Genomic DNA, 19,564 nt, shown 5'->3' with positions numbered 1-19,564 from the left:
GATCAATATAACGTCTGGTTCAGTTTTAACCAGTAACTTTAAACCTGAGCAATGTTCCACGCCATCGGATCACAATAACACGTCATCAGCCAAGTACAATTGAGTCGCCAGCTTTTTTTAGTTGTTGTTGTTGTTGTTGTTGTTGTTGTTGTTGTTGTCTTTAAAATAACTTTCATTGTGTTGGGCATTTCGGGAGGGATGTTGGGGTTGAGAGGGCGGTGTGTGTCTGTGTGTGCGTGTGTTTGGGGGTGGGGGGAGGGGGGGGGGGGGGGGGGCTGGTAAGAAGCATCGAGGTGCAGGCTGGGTTCTAACCCGGCTCACACGGAAAAGCTACATTAATTGAAGTTTCCGATACCCATGGGGGCGGGTGTGTGTGTGTTAGGGTAACTTAATTTCCATCTGTTTCTGAACAACACGGAGTCCCAGGGGATTTAAGCATGTTAAGTGCCTAGACTATTATATATTATGGTCACATGACCTTTAATTATTCCCATCAATCTGAAGCGTTGCTAGGTCACCGATATATATTTATAACCCTTATATGGCTTAAAAAACCGAGTGTCAGTTTATGTAATTCTCCGTCCCCCAGATGTCACCCCCGGGCTATATCGGGCTGAATAGATCATAAAATAAAATATTCGGTCGTAAATAGTTAATCATTCATTGATTTGTTTCATGCACCACTAACACTGCAAGTCACTGAATATTCGAAGCGATCCCAAACCAGTCTAGCTTGTCCTTACATCCCACGTGACCGCAGCGTTCTCCCACAAACCTGGAAGCTTCCCCGTTAGCGAGCAGACAAACATGTCGACTCTTCGTTCAACGCACAGCTTGTTGAGACAGGCGGTACGGTTTGGCAGAGCAGGTAAGATTGAGTACGACAACCATGCATCGGGAATTGAACATAGAGGCACATTTCTATGTGGTTGACAGGGTTGAAATAAGCCGGACTTGGTAAAAGAGCTGGGACGTGACATGCAGGACGAGTCGACCTATTTCCCTGTTATAACAACAGTTACAACATGCACGTCTATACGGCGGTGCTTGATCGAGCTTCTCACGCACGTACAGACGAGTCCGTGTGTACTTTGTCAACGCGTATTTCACGTGGGGTTTTCCTGAATTATTGCCACGATTCGAGATTGAATATACGGTGGAGGCGAGTAAATGCTATATCAGCAGTCTGTTAAATGTAAATGGTTATAAAAAAATGTGTATCGACAACGCTTTCGTCTTATTTGTAGCAGTTGTCAGATCTGTCAATCAACACCCAGTCTGTCAATCAACACTCAGTCAACACGCTGTATCTTGCATGGGATTAATGTATCGTCGTAGACTCACATACCCTAACACGCCTCGTCGTATTCACTCGAGATAAACTTACCACAAATTCACTTTTTTGCCGAATTCATTTATCTTATAAATGATACTTACATGTTTAAATATTTATATTAAAAAAACTATTTTTAACATGAAGTGATTTTTCCCTTCTCAATACGCACGTCGGCCCATTTTGCTGCGTCACGTTTGTATAACTGATCTATATTATATAAGGGCCAGCTTTGTGTTAATTTAGGTGAAAGGTTCACGACCCCCACATACCCGCTAAAGGAGTACATTAGCGTGAGTGTTTGCTGTGGGTTTTAAACCTTTAAGCATTATCACCAACCCATAGGCTTCAAAATGAGAAGATATTCAGATTTTGGTATACAAGTGTCTGCTATACATGTGTCATGCCGACCCGGACATGAAACCGACTTTCACACAACGAGCCCAATCCAAATTCCAATGCAAGCAGACAATCCCCGAGTTGCATTTCTACGACATGATCCGATGTGCATAAACATGCTTACAAAAGCATGAACGAATGTGTTATACTGTGATGCTTAAAGTGGCCCTACGTTTTCTTTATTTTTGGGGGCTATTTTTTTATAGTGTAAAAGAATGATGGAAGTCCCGCAAAAGAAACTGTGTTATAAGGGCCTAGGTTGTATACGTGTGACTCCTTGCACATTTTATGAAGATATTCAAAAGTTATAAAAACTTATAAAAAACACAACATGTTGGGTGTTTATCTATCAGGTCAGTTACCTGATCACCAGGAGATAATGTCCCCATTTGACACAAGTCACTATCATTACGTCTCGGCCCAGATAGCAAATGGGGCCTTGACCCCGTGGCCTTGACCCTTGAGCCCAGTTTCCTTGTAAAGCTTCATGAGATAACATGACGGTTATATATTTATAAAGGAACTCAAGTTTAAAGTGTTTTCATCGTAATAAACTGTTCAATAAACGCAATAAAATAGAGCCTAATAGTGCATGTATTTAAATAATGGTAATTATTATATCATTTTGACTTAATACAGAAATGTGCACCTGACTTCACATGTCTTGATGGTTAATTACAACAATCGCATTTATTATCTATGTGCAATTATTGCGTACATGTTGATTATCTCCCCCCCCCCCTCCCCCCCCCCCCCCCCCCCCACACCCCGTTATCTATTACTCTTCCCAAATGCAGTCACAGGGGCCTGTAACGCATCAAATAGCGAGATATATACGGTCACTGACGGGGTCATAGTACTATATAAAAGACGCATATGGTACTATGACCCTGTTAGAGACGGTATAGGTTACAAGCCCATGTGAATGATGTAATAGGCATCTATATACAACTAATAAATGTTTTTGCTTGTGTGATCTAATAAGATAACTATCGTTTGTCACTGATCATCGTCGTCTTTAAACCATGTTATTTTTTTAACAGCCAGCCGCTCCATCAGTGGGAAGGCGAGTTCAGGCGCCTACAGGAGCGCGCGACCCCCTCCTACTGGGCGCCATTACCGCAGGGGCGCTGGGGTACGGGGCGTACAAGACGTTCCCGGAGGAGGCGCGTGACACCCTCAAGTCCATCCAGCCAATGAAAGTACATGCTGCCAATGTTCCACAGAGCCAACCGTCTGTAAGTGATTATAGAAACCTACGATGGCCCATAAAGGACATGGAATCTGTTTTTCAAAATATTGAAAAACAGACTCCATGTCCCTTATGGGCCACCGTAGAAACCAGTCCAATACTGCCAGATTTGGCTTGTAAGATACTATTATTACACATAGACACCGAAAGCTCGTTGACTCGAATTTGCTATGTCCCTTAAGAAATTATGACGTTATTGTCCTCAAGTTCTTTGAATGCAAGATGCCATGGGAGCCGTGCTAATTTACACTTATCAGAGGGATACACAAAGTTCGTCATATAGACTACCAGTTGTCGGACGTTCATTTTTGTGGAAACCTCGGTGGTAGAGAGGGTTAGATCGCTGACTTTGTGTGCTGGCGATTTGGTGTCTCACTCTGAGAGGGATGTGTTCGAATCCCGGATGGAACTCAACCCTATAAAGTACTTGAATTTGTACTTCAGTGAGGAAGTGTTATCCCAAATATAATATTTGTTACTCTAAATTCTTATTTGGAATACGTCCAACAACACCGCCTGTCTGAGGATAAATCTGTGGAAATACATTGTCAGTGATACTGTGGCATTTTACTGGCAAGCCAAGCAGATTTTGTGTGTTTGTTTCCATGAACCAAATATAATTTAGGCCACGCCCGCTAGCAGACGACTGTTTCCTGATTGGTTGATAATAGAATGGGAGGGACTTGTGCCGTATTATTGCGCCGAACGATTTCATTTGTTTATCTACATGTTGCGTGTTAGTGATTAAATGTCCATTGTGTGATATTTTTGTTGACGTATATATTTATAAGAAGTTACTTCAACATAGTTTGGAGTTGTTAACGTTAAAACCTGTGTGCGCACTTTGCGGCGGATTTACATGGTATGCACACCGGCTTTACGTTTTAACCTCCATATTAGGAAATAAATGTTGACGTCAGTGTTTAAGTAGTTGATGATTCCGAGGACTGCGGTGTTACCAGATATCCCCGCATTAAGGATATGCAGTAACACCACATTTTTCAACATATTGCTTCTTCGCTAAATACTGAAATAACTGACTAAGCCGTAAAACAACATTCACTCTACTCCCCCAGGTGTACTCCCAGGGCAAGGACCACGCTGTCTACCTGTGGATCCACCTCAAACCCACAGCTAACTCCCGCGAGGTGGCGCGATCTGTGGCCAAGCTGCAGAAGTATGTCGACCAGGTCGTTGACCCAAGCATGCGAGACGAGGACGACGAGATCTGGGCAGGAGTCGGGTTCGGACCCAACTTTTATGGACAGGTGTGTTGTCTCTCTCTGCTGGCCCTTTGCGTGTAGAATGGTGATTGGATGGATACAATGGCGGCTGGTTAATTGGCTAAATAGACAGATGCATATCTTTGAAGGGGACCACTGAAGAGTTTCCGAGTTCGATGCTCACATTCCATTGATTGATTCGACCCAGGCCTAGTTGGTCCTGGGTTTTTTTCTATTTCAGCCTGTTAAATAGGTTACTAGTCTTATTCCGACTCACTCACTCATTTGTATGTATCCTCGGTTATCCAGGAAATTATATCTCCACATCTCCATGCTGAATACCCTGGACCCATTCCTTAACAGAGCTTCGTTTTAAATCTGATTTAAATGTCATTATATAAACATTTTAAGGCAATCAAATTTCACTCTTGGTGAGAGAAACTATCTGGTAAGTTAGTGATAAGAGAGATTGAGATGACTTCCGAAATGAAGCTTTGATGTGAGTGGGTCCAGGATATTTATCATAGAATAGAGATGTTATAGCCCGGATACTCGAGGATGGTATGTAACAGAAGATTACATATCTAACTCTGCTTGTCTTTGAAAGTAACCTCTTATAGCTTGTAACACATGTGAGTGAAGACTAGTTTCACAATAAAGTGGTGGTATTATTACATTTGTTAGCTCACCTGGTAGTTTTTGGAATAGCTGAAATAATAACTTTATTGATCGAGCGATGACAGGGACCATGACTTTAATATTTGAGTAAATTGGTCTCCAGTGTTTCGCGACTCAACCCACGGGACCAGACCAAAATTTTACAACCCGATTTAGTGTCCGTGTTAGAATAGGACCCCAGGGGCCCCATTCATGAAGCTAACTTAGAGCTAAGGTGATCGTAACTCAAACTTTAATACAGGCTTACGATAGTCGTAGCGCTAAGTTCGCTGCGTGCAACGCGGCCCAGTACCACATGCTGGTCATAACGAGGCCGCTAAAAACATCGTGTGGTCTGATTAGATGACTTGGTTCATTGCGGGGCGGTCGGGTAGCCAAGTGGTCAAAGCGTTCGCTCGTCACGCGGAAAACCCGGGTTCGATTCCCGACATGGGTACAATGTGTGAAGCTCATTTCTGGTGTCCCCGCCGTGATATTGCTGGAATATTGCTAAAAGCGGCTTAAACCATACTCACTCACTGGTTCATTTCGTGTCATCGTGTCACGAGGATGTGGATTGTTGCTCATAATATCAAACACTGGATAGTTTTGCCCAGACTCGATTATATACAGGCCGCTGCCATATTGCTGATACATGTTCATTACGAACTTAAACAATCTGACATTGATGTTTGATTCACACTAACCTCTACGTTATGTCTACCTAGGTCGCGGGGAAGACCAGGAAGAACTTCACATACCCCTACAGGAAAGGCGCCCTGGGAGAAATGCCGAGCTCAGGTGAGAGGGGAGCTAATCCTTATATGTACCGCCGATGTTCTTTAGTGAATGAAGAGTCCGCCGGGACAGCAGGTCTCGGGTTCGAATCCCGGCCGCATGGCAAGAGGATAAATTATATCTCGGTTTTTTTCTTTAAAAAATTAGATTCATTTTATAAACAGGGACTATCTATATATTCAAATATAGCTATAGTGTGAGCTACAGTTGAGTGTGCTGTGGAGAGTTGACATCCAAACAACCCTCTCTGTCCACAGGCGGTGATGTCTTCATCCATGCCAAGTCCAACCAAGTTAGCAAGTTGTTCGAGCTGGCCAACGTCGTCCTCAGAGGCCTCCCCAAGGACAGCGTGGACAGCTACGAGGACATCTACAGCTTCGTCTACCAGAACGGGCGAGATCTGTCGGGCTTCATTGATGGTAGGTAAATTCCATGGAAACCAGAGGCAGAATATGTCCCCAGTACCCAATGCTATACCCGTGGGATTCCAGGGCAGAAAAGCTCTATTAGTCTGAATTGGGTGGTTATAAGGTGTGACCACAAGGTCTTTTCCCAGGCACACGTTATTTATGGGGAGTTCGGTCTTTTTTGGCTTTTTGAGAGTGGTAATACCATATGTACAGGTGAAATGTCCTACCGTATTTTACCACTAAATAGTGCTGCTAATATTTTTGTCCGGTTATTGTGCCTGGTATCTCCTAGTCCGCCTGGCGATGTTTACTATGCTATTGTGATGTCCTGTGTTTTGACATGTATACACCGCTCCACTCTTGAATAGCATATTTTTCGCCTTCATTTTCTCCGATAGTTGACTGTGACCTCAGAACAAATAAAATACAAATAGAAATATTAACATTTTCACTTGAGTGAAATTTCATTTGATACTGGAACTCATTGGCTCTAGGATTGTCATTAACAACATACATATTCCCATCCAGGTTCTTATCTTATGAATTGACCACATTCTGATTGTTGTTACCATGGAAACATTACGTTGCCAGGCACCGAGAACCCCGCAGATGACGACAGCCGCCAGAGTGTTGCAGTGGAAAAGGAGACTGGAGGCAGCTACGTGGTAAGTCTATATCTCCATATAATGTGTATTGGTTGTTTACTCATCGAGACGATGAGTATTGGGTGGATTGTTAGGTAACCGCTACTTCAATGGCGTGTTAAGGCGCAGCAATATTGATGTTATAAGTTGCCTCCCTTTGCCGCGCCCGGTTCCGATTATCCTATGATCGATTCCAAAATTCGCTTCGTTTATGAACCTTAGTTTGTCAGTACCACACCTGTGCTTGTGTGTTTTACCAACGTGACAACTTTCATTACTGCGTGCTACGTTTCCACATTAAACTGACATGCAGTGATATAACACCAATGCTGTTCAAAGGTGCACTAAGCCCAACAAACTCACTCGCTAGCGTTTCCGGCTTAGCTCATTCTCATTCTAACGGGGGATGGTAGGGTAACCTAGTGGTTAAAGCGTTCGCTCGTCACCCTGAAGACACGGGTTCGATTCCCGACATGGGTACTAGTGAGTGAGTGAGTGAGTTGAGTTTAACGCCGCTTTTAACAGTATTCTAGATATATCACAGCGTGTCAGCTTAATGTGGGAGGAAAGCCCGAAGTGATGCAGGTCTCAGACGTTTACCACTTCGGTGAAACCCACGAGCACGGGTATGGTGCTGACAAACCTAGAAACATAATCGGGGCGAACCGGGATTCGAACCCGAAATCATACGTTTCTGGCGTGTCCAAGGGACGCAACTCTGCACAGCGTAAAACCACACTCACTCACTTACTCGCTCACTCACTCACTCTAACCACAGGGGAACTAACTCTTTCGCCTATTTATTTTTCTGTTTTATGTACATGAATATGTTAAAAACAAAGATTCACCATGTGATTTTTTCCTTGCATTTCAGATAACTCAGAAATGGCTCCATAAGTTGGATGTAATCCATACCGAAAAGGGTAAGGGCAGATAACCCATGTATTTTACCGGCAGACATTCACAATAGTGAAATATTATGTAGCCGATAAGTTTCCATGGCATGCTTGTTAGTTGACATGGGACATTGCTATCAAGAATACATTTGTGTTGTGTGATGAAAAGTAGGAAACTCGCCGCGATATATTTCAGGAGGAACCCAATGAATCAAATCATCTAATCAACAAGTCGATTCCTCCAGGTATATAAGTACATATTTGAACCCCGATTCCTCCAGGTATATAAGTACATATTTGAACCCCGATTCCTCCAGGTATATAAGTACATATTTGAACCCCGGTTCCTCCAGGTATATAAGTACATATTTGAACCCCGATTCCTCCAGGTATATAAGTACATATTTGAACCCCGATTCCTCCAGGTATAGAGGTACATATTTGAACCCCGATTCCTCCAGGTATATATGTACATATTTGAACCCCGATTCCTCCAGGTGTATACGTACATATTTGAACCCCGATTCCTCCAGGTATATATGTACATATTTGAACCCCGATTCCTCCACGTATATAAGTACATATTTGAACCCCGATTCCTCCAGGTATATATGAACATATTTGAACCCCGATTTCTCCAGGTATATAAGTACATATTTGAACCCCGGTTCCTCCAGGTATATATGTACATATTTGAACCCCGATTTCTCCAGGTATATAAGTACATATTTGAACCCCGATTCCTCCAGGTATATAAGTACATATTTCAACCCCGATTCCTCCAGGTATATATGTACATATTTGAACCCCGATTCCACCAGGTATATAGGTACATATTTGAACCCCGATTCCTCCAGGTGTATGTGTACAGATTTGAACCCCGATTCCTCCAGGTGTATGTGTACATATTTGAACCCCGATTCCTCCAGGTGTATATGTACATATTTGAACCCCGATTCCTCCAGGTATATAGGTACATATTTGAATAGCGATTCGTCCGATTGAATCCCCAAAGTAATATTTTGCTTTCATTACTGAAATTATGCATTAATAATTCATATAGGTCGGCTTTACGCTTTCTTGGGAATATTAGTATTTAGGTTATATCATCCGAAAACTAACCTTTTGAAAACATTAAATTTCATCTTAAAATCACCGCCTTTGAAACTCTTAAAATCCCTTTTTTCAAAACGATGCAACGATTTTGACTGAAGAAATAATTAATTTGCTGTTGCCTAAAGTAAACAGCTTTGCTGCTGAAAGGAACAGTAAAACTTTTTAAAAAAAGTTGCAAAATATTCTTCTTGTTTTCAGACAGGACGCTGGAAGGGTGGGTCGGTCGTCAGAAAGGCGACAGCACGGAACTCAGCCGCAAGTCGATCACGTCCCATGTGGCCAGGATGACTGGAGGTATGCGCCGTCCCGTGGGTCAGACGAACCAGCCTGGTTTCCTGGGTATGCTGCGGTGGCGCTATATTGTAGCGCCAGCGCAGCATACCTAGGGAACCAGGCTGCAGGCGAACTCCCAAGGACCGACCAGTGAATATGCGGAGAAGGGCCGGGGATTTCGTTAGATATGTATTTATATAAATGTTTCCATAGAGATTGAAGCGGGTTCATTTATAGTCCGGGTTTTATTCTTATGGACAGAGTGGTCTTGTAGTCGTGTATCGACACAATCGTCTTTAATCAACGGTCTTATCTGGACGGTCTTATTCCGAGTCGCGGTCGTTGCCTACGTAAGATACCAGATCCTCTGGAGGATGTCCACTGTTTCGAGTTACGGAGCTGTGACTACATTCTCTACAAGCATAGTCTCCTGCGACTGTGATCAGGAAACATAAATATGTCCTATTTTACGACACTTCACATGACCATTCCTAAATTGTTTCACAAGACAAACCATTTTCAAGTTAGATGGGTAGTGTGGTGCTGTTTCAATGATTATAGGGGACCCGTGAAGATCCGGGGTAGAATAGGCCTTCAGCAGCCCATGCTTGTCGTAAAAGGCGAGTGGTCAGGCTCCCTGACTTGGTTGATGCATGTCATCGTATCCCAGTTGCGTGTATCGATGCTCATGATGTCAATTACTGGATTGTCTGGTCCAGACTCAATTATTTACAGACCGCTTTCATGTAGCTGGAATATTACGGCGGCGTTAAACAACAATGAAAGAGAGAAACAAACAAACAAATAAATGCTTATACGGTCAAAGAGAAAGTTAAACCCAGAGTGGACATGGTTCAACACTGTACCGCCTTACTCCTGCATCACTTTCGGCTTTCCTTATACATAAAGCTGACACGTCCCGGTGTAACTAAAATACTGCTTAAAGAGACGTTAAACTAAACTCAACGAAAGAAAGGTGATTTTCTTTTCCCCCCTACTGTACAATACTGTCACATCTTATAGACTCGTGAAGATCCGGGGTAGAATAGGTCTTCAGCAACCCATGCTTGCTGTAAAAGGCGACTACGCTTGTCGTAAGAGTCGAGTAACGGGATCGGATGGTCAGGCTCGCTGACTTGGTTGATGCATGTCATCGATCCCAATTGCGTGGATCGATGTTCATGATATAACTCACTGGATTGCCTGGTCCAGACTCGATTATTTACAGACCGCCGTCATATAGCTGGAATATTGCTGAGTGCGGCGTTAAACAACAAACGAACAAACTTCTTATAGATACTGAACATGCCCAGGTATAACGTGTGATCCGTTTAATGTTTGCGTATGAATTCACGAGAAAATCAAACGACTCTGGTGGCGAGTATAAGATAAATCGCAAAGAACAGAAGTGGAAGGGATATGACAATAGGTATCGGGAGAAAAGGTACAGATAATCGACGTGAGGATTGTTAGAATATCTGGGAAATACCATTACCAAAACCATCTGTTCATAAAATGGACTTGTCCGACATTGCCGAGGTCGGATTCTATTCAGGGAGTCATCATTATTAAAATACGGGAAAATATTTGTTATAGCTTGTACATTTTATCATCACCCTAAAGAGGCTGTATATGATGTTGATATCTCATATGAGAAATAAACGACTCGTGGTCGTTGTTCATCGAACAATAAAATACTGCAGGCGCCCCTCATGGTTTATTCTCCATGCAGTGTTTTACTGTACGATAAACAACGACCACGAGTCGTATATTTCTTAAATATACTATTGGCAAGTATACGCATGTTTTACAGGTAGCGCCTTCAACCAGCCAAAGAAGTTCGAGATCGTTCGTCAGTCCATGCCGTTTGGTAGCCACGCCGGCGGGGCTGGCCTCTTCTTCATCGGCTACGCAGCGTCACCCGAGAACTTCGAGTTCATGCTTGACCGGATGGTGGGAGCCGGTGGGGACGGCCACAGTGACGACATCATGAAAGTCACCACGAACGTCAAGGGGACGTACTGGTACTTCCCTGGCGCCCAGGAGCTCAAGAAGCTGGAGTAGGACGTACAGGGGATGATTAAGGCGGGGGGGGGGGGGGGGGTCCTTGAAGGGGAAGCATAGGTTTGGGGAGTTCCTTGGATTGAGACAGGGAGGGGAGATCCTTGAGGGGGAAGCATAGGTTTGGTGAGATCCTTGGATTGAGACAGGGAGGGGAGATCCTTGATTAAAATAGAGATCCTTTACTTGTGACTGGGGATCCTTTACTCGAGAGGGAGATCCTTTATTTTAGGGGAGATCCTTAATTTGAGACAAGGATCCTTACACGAGACGGGGATCCTTTTCTTAGGGGGAGATCTTTTACTTAAGATGGGGAGGTGGGAGGTCCATGACTAGAACTGCTAGTAGTGAAGCCAGTAACCTTTTCAGCATGTTTCAATGCATGTTTTAGGGAATGAAAGAACAGAATAGACTTGTTTATTACATGAGGATGTTTGCTGTGACATGGGGCTTCGGTACTGTTACATATGGACATTTCTATCGTTTACACTTGACAAAAGTAAACTGGACATACTGGTTTAGGGCGACTCTTGCCACTGATATACTCTTCGAATTAATTTAGTCCTTGGACATGTTTTGTGGACTTGGACTATCATAAACAATGTGAAGATGAAGGGGTTTTGTATTTACAAGTAATAACCTGACATGGGTTCGTCTTGATGCATGTCCATATAGTACTGTATGAATGTTATGTCTTGTGTGTAACCTCATACGTCCTGGGAGTGCTTTAGTCAGGGTTGTTCTTCAGCGCGCCTTCTTAGTCAGATGATTTCGTTTTCGACGGGTGAACCGCCATTAAGTCCTTCTGTTACCTCTGCTGAAAAACCTCAACCCGTATTAGGTCCCTCCATGGTGGCAACACATTTATGCACTGTACTGTACTGCCCTGAAGCAAGGAGACAAAGTATTATTCTTCATGCTTGCTTACGTTTATTTCAATTTGAATTTCTTGAAAAAAATATGAAAGTTGACGATATCCATATTATATTGTCATAAATAAAATGTTAAATGTTACACCTTGTTTTAATGTTGAGCTGGTAGCCTTGCAGTTAGTCACGCCAAGAACGGGTTCGAATCCACCCATGGGTAGACCCCCGAAGATCCGGGGTGGAATAGGTCTTCAGCAACCCATGCTTGCGGTAAAAGGGCGACTATCCTTGTCGTAAAAGGCGACTAACGGGATTGGGTGGTCAGGCTCGCTGACTTGGTTGATGCGTGTCATCGATCCAAATTGCGTGAATCGATGCGCAATCACTGGATTGTCTGGTCCAGACCGGCGTCATATAGCTGGAATATTGCTGAGTACGGCGTTAAACAACAAACCAACCAACCAACTTTTGGGAACGTGTGACGTGGATGACGTACAGCTACATATCTCGTAAATTATATCTGAGTTGTGTCTTGTTAATACCGCATTTCGCAAGTCATTTAATCAAGTCTGGACCAGACAAACCAGGGATCGATTTTGTGATCAACGATCCTCGAGTTCGGGTAAAATGACACGCTATCATCTATGTCACCGAGTCTGATCGTCTGATCCATTAGTCGCCTCGACAAGTATAGGTTGCTGGGGACTTATTTTAACACGGAATCCCGGCAGGATTAACTTGTTAAATCCGAATACTCTGTGCGTCTTTGTGGTAGCAATGCCACATCTGGCACATCTTCCCGAGGCAACTGACTCTTAATGTCCAGTTTCCACCTTTGCCGAACTTGGCTGGGATTCCTGGGCTCGATCGTAGCGCCACCAGTGGTTATTAGGAGTTATGTCCCTTCTAAGCCTCTAATCAGTTTCCACCTCTCGTATCACTTGCACTTGTTTCAAACAAAATGGCGGCGCCGAGTCAAGACGATCTGATCGATAATCAGAGCTAAATTGCGATAAAACGGGTCTTACACCTTGATCAGAAAAGATTCAGAAAATATCTGTTGACAACGAGTTGGCGGTGCACATGCTTCACAAATCCTGCAATCGACCGAAATCTGCACGAAAGTTTACGAACCCGATTTCGATTTCGTTGCGCGATTTTGATTGGACTATGCATAGACTCGTTAGTCCAGCCAAAATGTAACTCCATAAAACCAGCCTAGTTCGGCAAGGGTGGAAACTGGACTTTAATAGTCAGTTAACTCTCTTGCCTCGGTTAGATGCATCTGGCACAGTGGGTTGACCTCGCCCTGACGGTGATTAAATGTATGTCCGCATACTACATTCGTGGATTTCAAAGATGAAAACATGTGTGGTCTGCCATATTTCGGGTTTGTCTCGCACATGTAGGCCGCCATGATGTGATGTAACAGAAATAATGTTCAAAACGACGTTAACCCGCAGTCACTCGCTCCCAATGTCGGTCACGCTTCCACAACTAACGCATACCCGAGATAGTGGTTGCACGTGGTGTCTAGGGCTTCGGTTTGCTGAATGTGATGTTAACGTTCACTCAGTTGTGTTTGTTTGTTTAACGCCACAGTCAGAAAAATGACGGCGATCTGTAAATAATCGAGTCTGGACCATACAATCCAGTGGTTAACATCATGAGCATCGATCCACGCAAATGGGGTACGGTGACATGCATCAACCAAGTCAGAGAGCCTCACCACCCGACCCCGTTAGTCGCCTCTGAAGACAAACACTGTCGCCTTTTACGGCAAGCATGGGTTGCTGGAGACCTCTTCTACCCCGGATCTTCTCGGGTCCTAATGATTTGGTCTTTACTGACAAGTGTTTTACCGAATCAATTTCATTCGATGGAATCCAAAGAGGATCGCGGTGTCGTATATCTTAACACCTATTTTACACATTTTAGTTGGGGCGATAAGGCGGCATATTGTGCGATAGAAAACTGTCGCATCACAATGTGCGTCAGGGAAAGTTGCCGGTGTGCGAAATGAGACGACGGTGTTGCATAGCGTGACTATGTCTCCAGTGACTACAGTATTATCAGTCTCATCATGGTATTTATCGTTCAAACAAATATAGTTGCTTCACCAACAGGTTTAGCTTTGGCGCAGATGATGCAGTCAGACATGTTTCTCGTCAAAAGAGGGGCACAGGCAGCCTGTCTTACAGACCCTGATACAAATATATATCAAATACAGCCCATGCAAGTCTATAATGTTTGGCAAGTCTAGATTACTGCAGTATCTGAAAATGAAGAGAGTCAATGGGCTCCCTTTTATTATATTTTTATTAAGATAACTGAACAACTGTTTTTTCTGTACGATATGTTCATTTCAGACACTAGATGTTAGTCTAGGGCACGGGTGGCCCAGTCGTCTAAGGCGCCGTGATACGCCGCTGTGCAGAGTTGCGTCCATTGGGCACGCCAGAAACCTATCATTGTGGTTTCGCCCCGATTATGTTTCTAGGTTTGTAAGCACCATACCCGTGCTCGTGGGTTTCACCGAAGTGGTAAACGTCTGAGACCTGCATCACTTCGGGCTTTCCTCGCACATTAAGCTGACACGCCGTGATATAACTGTAATAGTGTTAAAAGCGGTGTTAAACCCAATGCTGCGACAATGTGCACATCAGTCACGTGACACCAGCAAGTCGTCGGCTGGAACAATAATATGTCATTCTTTTTTCAAGACGTATTTTGGTAAACAACCGATCGGTGGTGTCACACATAGATACGCGTTCCCGTCATACATAGATACGCGTGTATACTGAACTGTACCTGTCAGGGGACGGAATGTTCTGTGTCGCTTGTGACGTTGAAGGCTGGTCCCAGTCCTGGTAGTATAGCCTTCAGATTTGTTTGTTTGTTGTTTAACGCCGCACTCAGCAATATTCAAGCTATATGACGGTGAGGTGTAAATAATCGATCTCATTGATCCATTGAATATTGCTGAGTGCGGCGTTAAACAACAAACAATACAATACAATTCAAATGCACCTGGTAAAGTACTCACGGAAATGAAAAATAACTGTTTTTCTCAATTTAAAAATCGACACAAAGTGTTACATAGCTGTAAATACGAAATACCAAAACAACTCGAAAAGTACTAGTCTGGATTTGCTAGTTTGATCTCAGTGAACAATACAATATGTACTTTACAGGAGGTAATTTGTCGGCACTTTCAACATTCAAAAATAAAACTAAGTCCAAATTGACATAGCAGAAACAGACTATAGGCATTATGCACCTGTTCTCACCTGTCGTCAAGGTGTCATAGGTCACCTTGATCTACTTACACCTGGTTATGCCCTGTTTCACAATAGTCTGTTTTATTCACATTTATACACACTTTTACGTGTAAAAAGGCATAAAAACATTTGATACGCTGTATTTGTGCCACGGCCCAATTAGTACTAATTTAGTTGTTTGAATATTTACATATTTTGTATATTAACTGCATTTATTTAAGATCTGAGGTCGAAAAAAAACAGGTTTTTTTCATTTCCGTGAGTACTTTAGTATCCGACACTCTCACATTGTTCGTGAAAAATGTATGTGCCAGTGGAGAAGGAGGTGTGAAAACTCCACGTGACAGTAAGTGAAAATGTGAGATTGCATCACATTGACAAGCGACTTGTCTTATTTAGTAAAATACTCTGAATGCCTAAAAATTTTGGGGTGTGGCGAGGGTTTTAATCAGAAAAGAGAGCTTAGATTTTTCCAGTCGCATTTCAAATTATACATGTAGACGGAATTTGAAATTTTCTCACTATCTACTTAAATATAATTTAACAGTACAGACATATGTGCTTTTATAACAATCCACGTATTTCTGCGTTAAAAAGAATTTGATTGATTTATGGCCCTATTTAGCTATTGGATCCACGCCCCCAGGCCAAGTTATCAAAACAAATAGCAAATATCACCGCTCAATAGCGCAGAGTAGTACGTGCTTCCTAAAAAGCAATAGTGTATATATATTATATCAATGTTTATTCTGTTTGCGGAGTAGATGTCACCAAAGTGGAAGTCTTCACCCAAGCAATGGTAATACTACCGGATGTCCATTATGTAATTTCTAGTTTTTGGATGACATATTGTTCTCAGTAACCATAATGTGGAAATAGATAGTTGATTGGTTTTATATTCAAGTTGGTATTTCCGCTATTCAAAGTGTTCAGTGAGGCCGTCTTATCAACAGTCATTTCTGAGACATAAATGCAAAGTATAATTACCGGTAATTAAGTCTACGCTATTTTTTTGCATTTGTAATTGACTCAAACGTTAATGTCAAGATTTACAGTACATACTATTCAAAAGAAGTTAAGGAACACCCGATTCCTTCATATGACTATGGTTAGTCATTAGAGGAAGCGACAAAGCGACAAAGCGACAAAGCGAGAAAGCGATGTCCCCTCTCGGCATCCATACTTTGACGGTCAAAAATGTCTTTGTGAATTTTTTGGTGTATTTTTTTTTTAATTTCAGATTCCTTTTTACCCTTCAAAGGGCATGTAAAGTGAAAAAAATGATTGCGGATATATATTTTTGTCTTGATACATTTAGTCTATTTTCGAGAGAAGAAAAATTCATAATATTCGTTGAAAGTAATTAAATGTCCAAGTAAAAGTGCTGAAATTGCACGCTCCATTATCGGCTCCCAAAAAACCTATTTGTACGACTAACGGGATCGGGTGGTCAGACTCGGTGACTTAGTTGATGCGGTCCAGACTCCATTATTTACACACCACCGTCATGTACCCTGAATATCGCTGAGTGTGGCGTTGAACAACAAAACAAACATTGTTGAATGTGTGAAACGGCCCTTGATCTTGACATGGCGAATAATTAAAATAACAATTCACAATCGGTAATTAGCGCTTAATTACTATCACCCTGGGCCCTATTCCACACAATAAATGACTGTCAGGGATGAATCCCCTGAGTAAACAACCGATGGCAGATTCGGTGTTGTTACCAAGGTGACATAATTTGTGGATACAGTAATCAAATGGATGAGGAAAATAACATCCCTTTGAACCCCATTAAGGGGAATCACCTCAGTGACGGATGTTTTCTTTTGGGGGACAATTTCGCCTGTCGCTTTTTATAAATTATTTTAGGCTATTTCCGTTATTTATTTAATTTTGGTCAGGTTGTCGTGATTAGTATCCCTTAAGTATTAAAATCTGCAAAGTTGCTATGTTGACTTTACTTCACCTTTAACCAGTTGTCACAATGTCTCAAGGATATGCACATTTCTTTTTTACTGTGGAGAAAACTAACAGCAATATGATGAAAACCAGGGCTTGAAAAAAGCTCTTGATCTCGAGGTTTTTTTTAAATATTTTTTATTAATTAGTAAACTCTGAACAACTGTCGTTAAAAAATCGTATCAAAACAATTACGCCTACATTTAGCCCCAAAATGTATCTGTTTCATTTTTGTATCAAAAGCTCAAGGGGACTTGGCCAATCAGGTTGACTTTTGATCCAAGGGAGAGAACCTTTATCTGACCTGCCAACTAGAAAACACCACCAACAACTTGTGTTCACTCTTCGTGCACACTTACACCTCGTTACTGGAATGCGTACTACTTTCATGTTCGTTCCATGTCAGATTAAAATGTTCTTCATTGAGCGTTAAGAAAAAGACCAAGCATACTTTTTACTGAACAAACAATGACAAATTGGATCTTATTCAGGTCGTGCTCTTTCGCAGTTACTACAAGGGAGGTAACTGATTCCTATATTTCAAACAGACTGAAACAGCGCGGGATCGATAGGAATGACGACACATTCGAAAGCGATTGGCAAGGCATTATACCTTATCATTCATCACACGAGCAGCGTCTATTTCCTCAGAAATATAACCATATTTCTTTCTACCGAGATGGCACTGACGTTGTAGTTATCCAAACACAGTCACTTGCGAATATGTTGAGTACTAATATCCGTTGATAGGTTTGAATTTCTTTCACTTCATCACGGCCCGGATAGCTCAGTCGGTAGAGCATCAGACTTTTAAGCGGTCTGTCACAATCAGAGTGATCTGAGGGTCCAGGGTTCGAGTCCCTGTTCGGGCGGTCCTCTTTTTATTTCACAATCATTATTCTACAAATTATATTTCGGTTTCACATTTCAAAAACAAAGTATTTTAACCAATCTATTCCATACAATATGATGGCGTCTGTACACCCGAAGAACAGAATGGGGAGAGAATATATTTTCGTGTATAAGAAATAATTCATTGAATGATGAAATATCTTGCATTGTATGTAACTCCTGAGCGGTGTACGACAAAAGGCCTTTGAGGAAGCAGAAATGTTAACAAACATTTGTGTTTGCTTGTCTGTCAGCTGAACAGATACATCTGGCTGGCTAGACAAGAGCCCGGATAGCTCAGTCGGTAGAGCATCAGACTTTTAAGGGGTCTGTCACAATCAGAGTGATCTGAGGGTCCAGGGTTCGAGTCCCTGTTCGGGCGGTCCTCTTTTTATTTCACAATCATTATTCTACAAATTATATTTCGGTTTCACATTTCAAAAACAAAGTATTCTAACCAATCTATTCCATACAGTATGATGGCGTCTGTACACCTGAAGAACAGAATGGGAAGAAAATATGTTTTCGTCTGTGAGAAATAATTCATTGAATGATGAAATAGCTTGCATTGTATGTAACTCCTGAATGGTGGACCCGTGAAGATCCGAGTAAGGTCTTCAGCAACCTATGCTTGCCGTAAAAGGCGACTATGCTTGTTTTAAGAGACGACTAACGGGATCGAGTAGTCAGGATCACTGACTTGGTTGATGCATGTCATCGATCTCAATTACGTGGATCGATGCTCATCATATTAATCACTGGATTGTCTGGTGCAGACTCGATTATTTACAGACCGCCGTCATATAAGATGGAATATTGCAGAGTGCGGCGTGTTTGCCAACCAACCAACCTGAATGATGTGCGATAAAAGGCGCTTGAGGTAGCAGAAATGTCAACAAACATTTGTGTTTGCTTGTCTGTCACCTGAACAGATACATCTGGCCAGCTTACCGAGTGCCCGGATAGCTCAGTCGGTAGAGCATCAGACTTTTAAGCGGTCTGTCACAATCAGAGTGATCTGAGGGTCCAGGGTTCGAGTCCCTGTTCGGGCGGTCCTCTTTTTATTTCACAATCATTATTCTACAAATTATATTTCGGTTTCACATTTCAAAAACAAAGTATTTTAACCAATCTATTCCATACAATATGATGGCGTCTGTACACCCGAAGAACAGAATGGGGAGAGAATATATTTTCGTGTATAAGAAATAATTCATTGAATGATGAAATATCTTGCATTGTATGTAACTCCTGAGCGGTGTACGACAAAAGGCCTTTGAGGAAGCAGAAATGTTAACAAACATTTGTGTTTGCTTGTCTGTCAGCTGAACAGATACATCTGGCTGGCTAGACAAGAGCCCGGATAGCTCAGTCGGTAGAGCATCAGACTTTTAAGGGGTCTGTCACAATCAGAGTGATCTGAGGGTCCAGGGTTCGAGTCCCTGTTCGGGCGGTCCTCTTTTTATTTCACAATCATTATTCTACAAATTATATTT

At 42.4% G+C, this 19,564-nt stretch overlaps 1 protein-coding gene and 4 non-coding genes across 5 annotated transcripts; all 5 read left to right on the top strand.

Annotated features, from left to right (window-relative positions):
- Positions 1 to 766: 766 nt before the first annotated feature.
- On the top strand, positions 767 to 11,086 carry LOC139452380 (dye-decolorizing peroxidase YfeX-like). The gene is given in 10 exon segments (XM_071233840.1): positions 767 to 868; positions 2,776 to 2,828; positions 2,830 to 2,970; positions 4,061 to 4,252; positions 5,593 to 5,665; positions 5,920 to 6,081; positions 6,664 to 6,737; positions 7,591 to 7,639; positions 8,927 to 9,022; positions 10,815 to 11,086. Coding segments are annotated over 10 exon segments (1,152 nt in total). The 5' UTR covers positions 767 to 807; the 3' UTR covers positions 11,066 to 11,086.
- Positions 11,087 to 17,953: 6,867 nt separating this feature from the next.
- Trnak-uuu (transfer RNA lysine (anticodon UUU)) lies at positions 17,954 to 18,049 on the top strand. Its single transcript has 2 exons — positions 17,954 to 17,990; positions 18,014 to 18,049. It is a non-coding gene; the product is annotated as a tRNA-Lys (tRNA).
- A 305-nt stretch (positions 18,050 to 18,354) lies between these two features.
- On the top strand, positions 18,355 to 18,450 carry Trnak-uuu (transfer RNA lysine (anticodon UUU)). The gene is made up of 2 exons: positions 18,355 to 18,391; positions 18,415 to 18,450. It is a non-coding gene; the product is annotated as a tRNA-Lys (tRNA).
- Positions 18,451 to 19,024: 574 nt separating this feature from the next.
- On the top strand, positions 19,025 to 19,120 carry Trnak-uuu (transfer RNA lysine (anticodon UUU)). Its single transcript has 2 exons — positions 19,025 to 19,061; positions 19,085 to 19,120. It is a non-coding gene; the product is annotated as a tRNA-Lys (tRNA).
- A 305-nt stretch (positions 19,121 to 19,425) lies between these two features.
- Positions 19,426 to 19,521, top strand: Trnak-uuu (transfer RNA lysine (anticodon UUU)). The gene is made up of 2 exons: positions 19,426 to 19,462; positions 19,486 to 19,521. It is a non-coding gene; the product is annotated as a tRNA-Lys (tRNA).
- Positions 19,522 to 19,564: the final 43 nt, after the last annotated feature.

The sequence above is a fragment of the Haliotis cracherodii genome, unplaced genomic scaffold (assembly GCF_022045235.1).
Source record: "Haliotis cracherodii isolate W230 unplaced genomic scaffold, xgHalCrac1.p SCAF_9, whole genome shotgun sequence".
Taxonomy (NCBI): domain Eukaryota; kingdom Metazoa; phylum Mollusca; class Gastropoda; order Lepetellida; family Haliotidae; genus Haliotis; species Haliotis cracherodii.
This window is presented reverse-complemented; position numbering and strand designations above follow the sequence as displayed.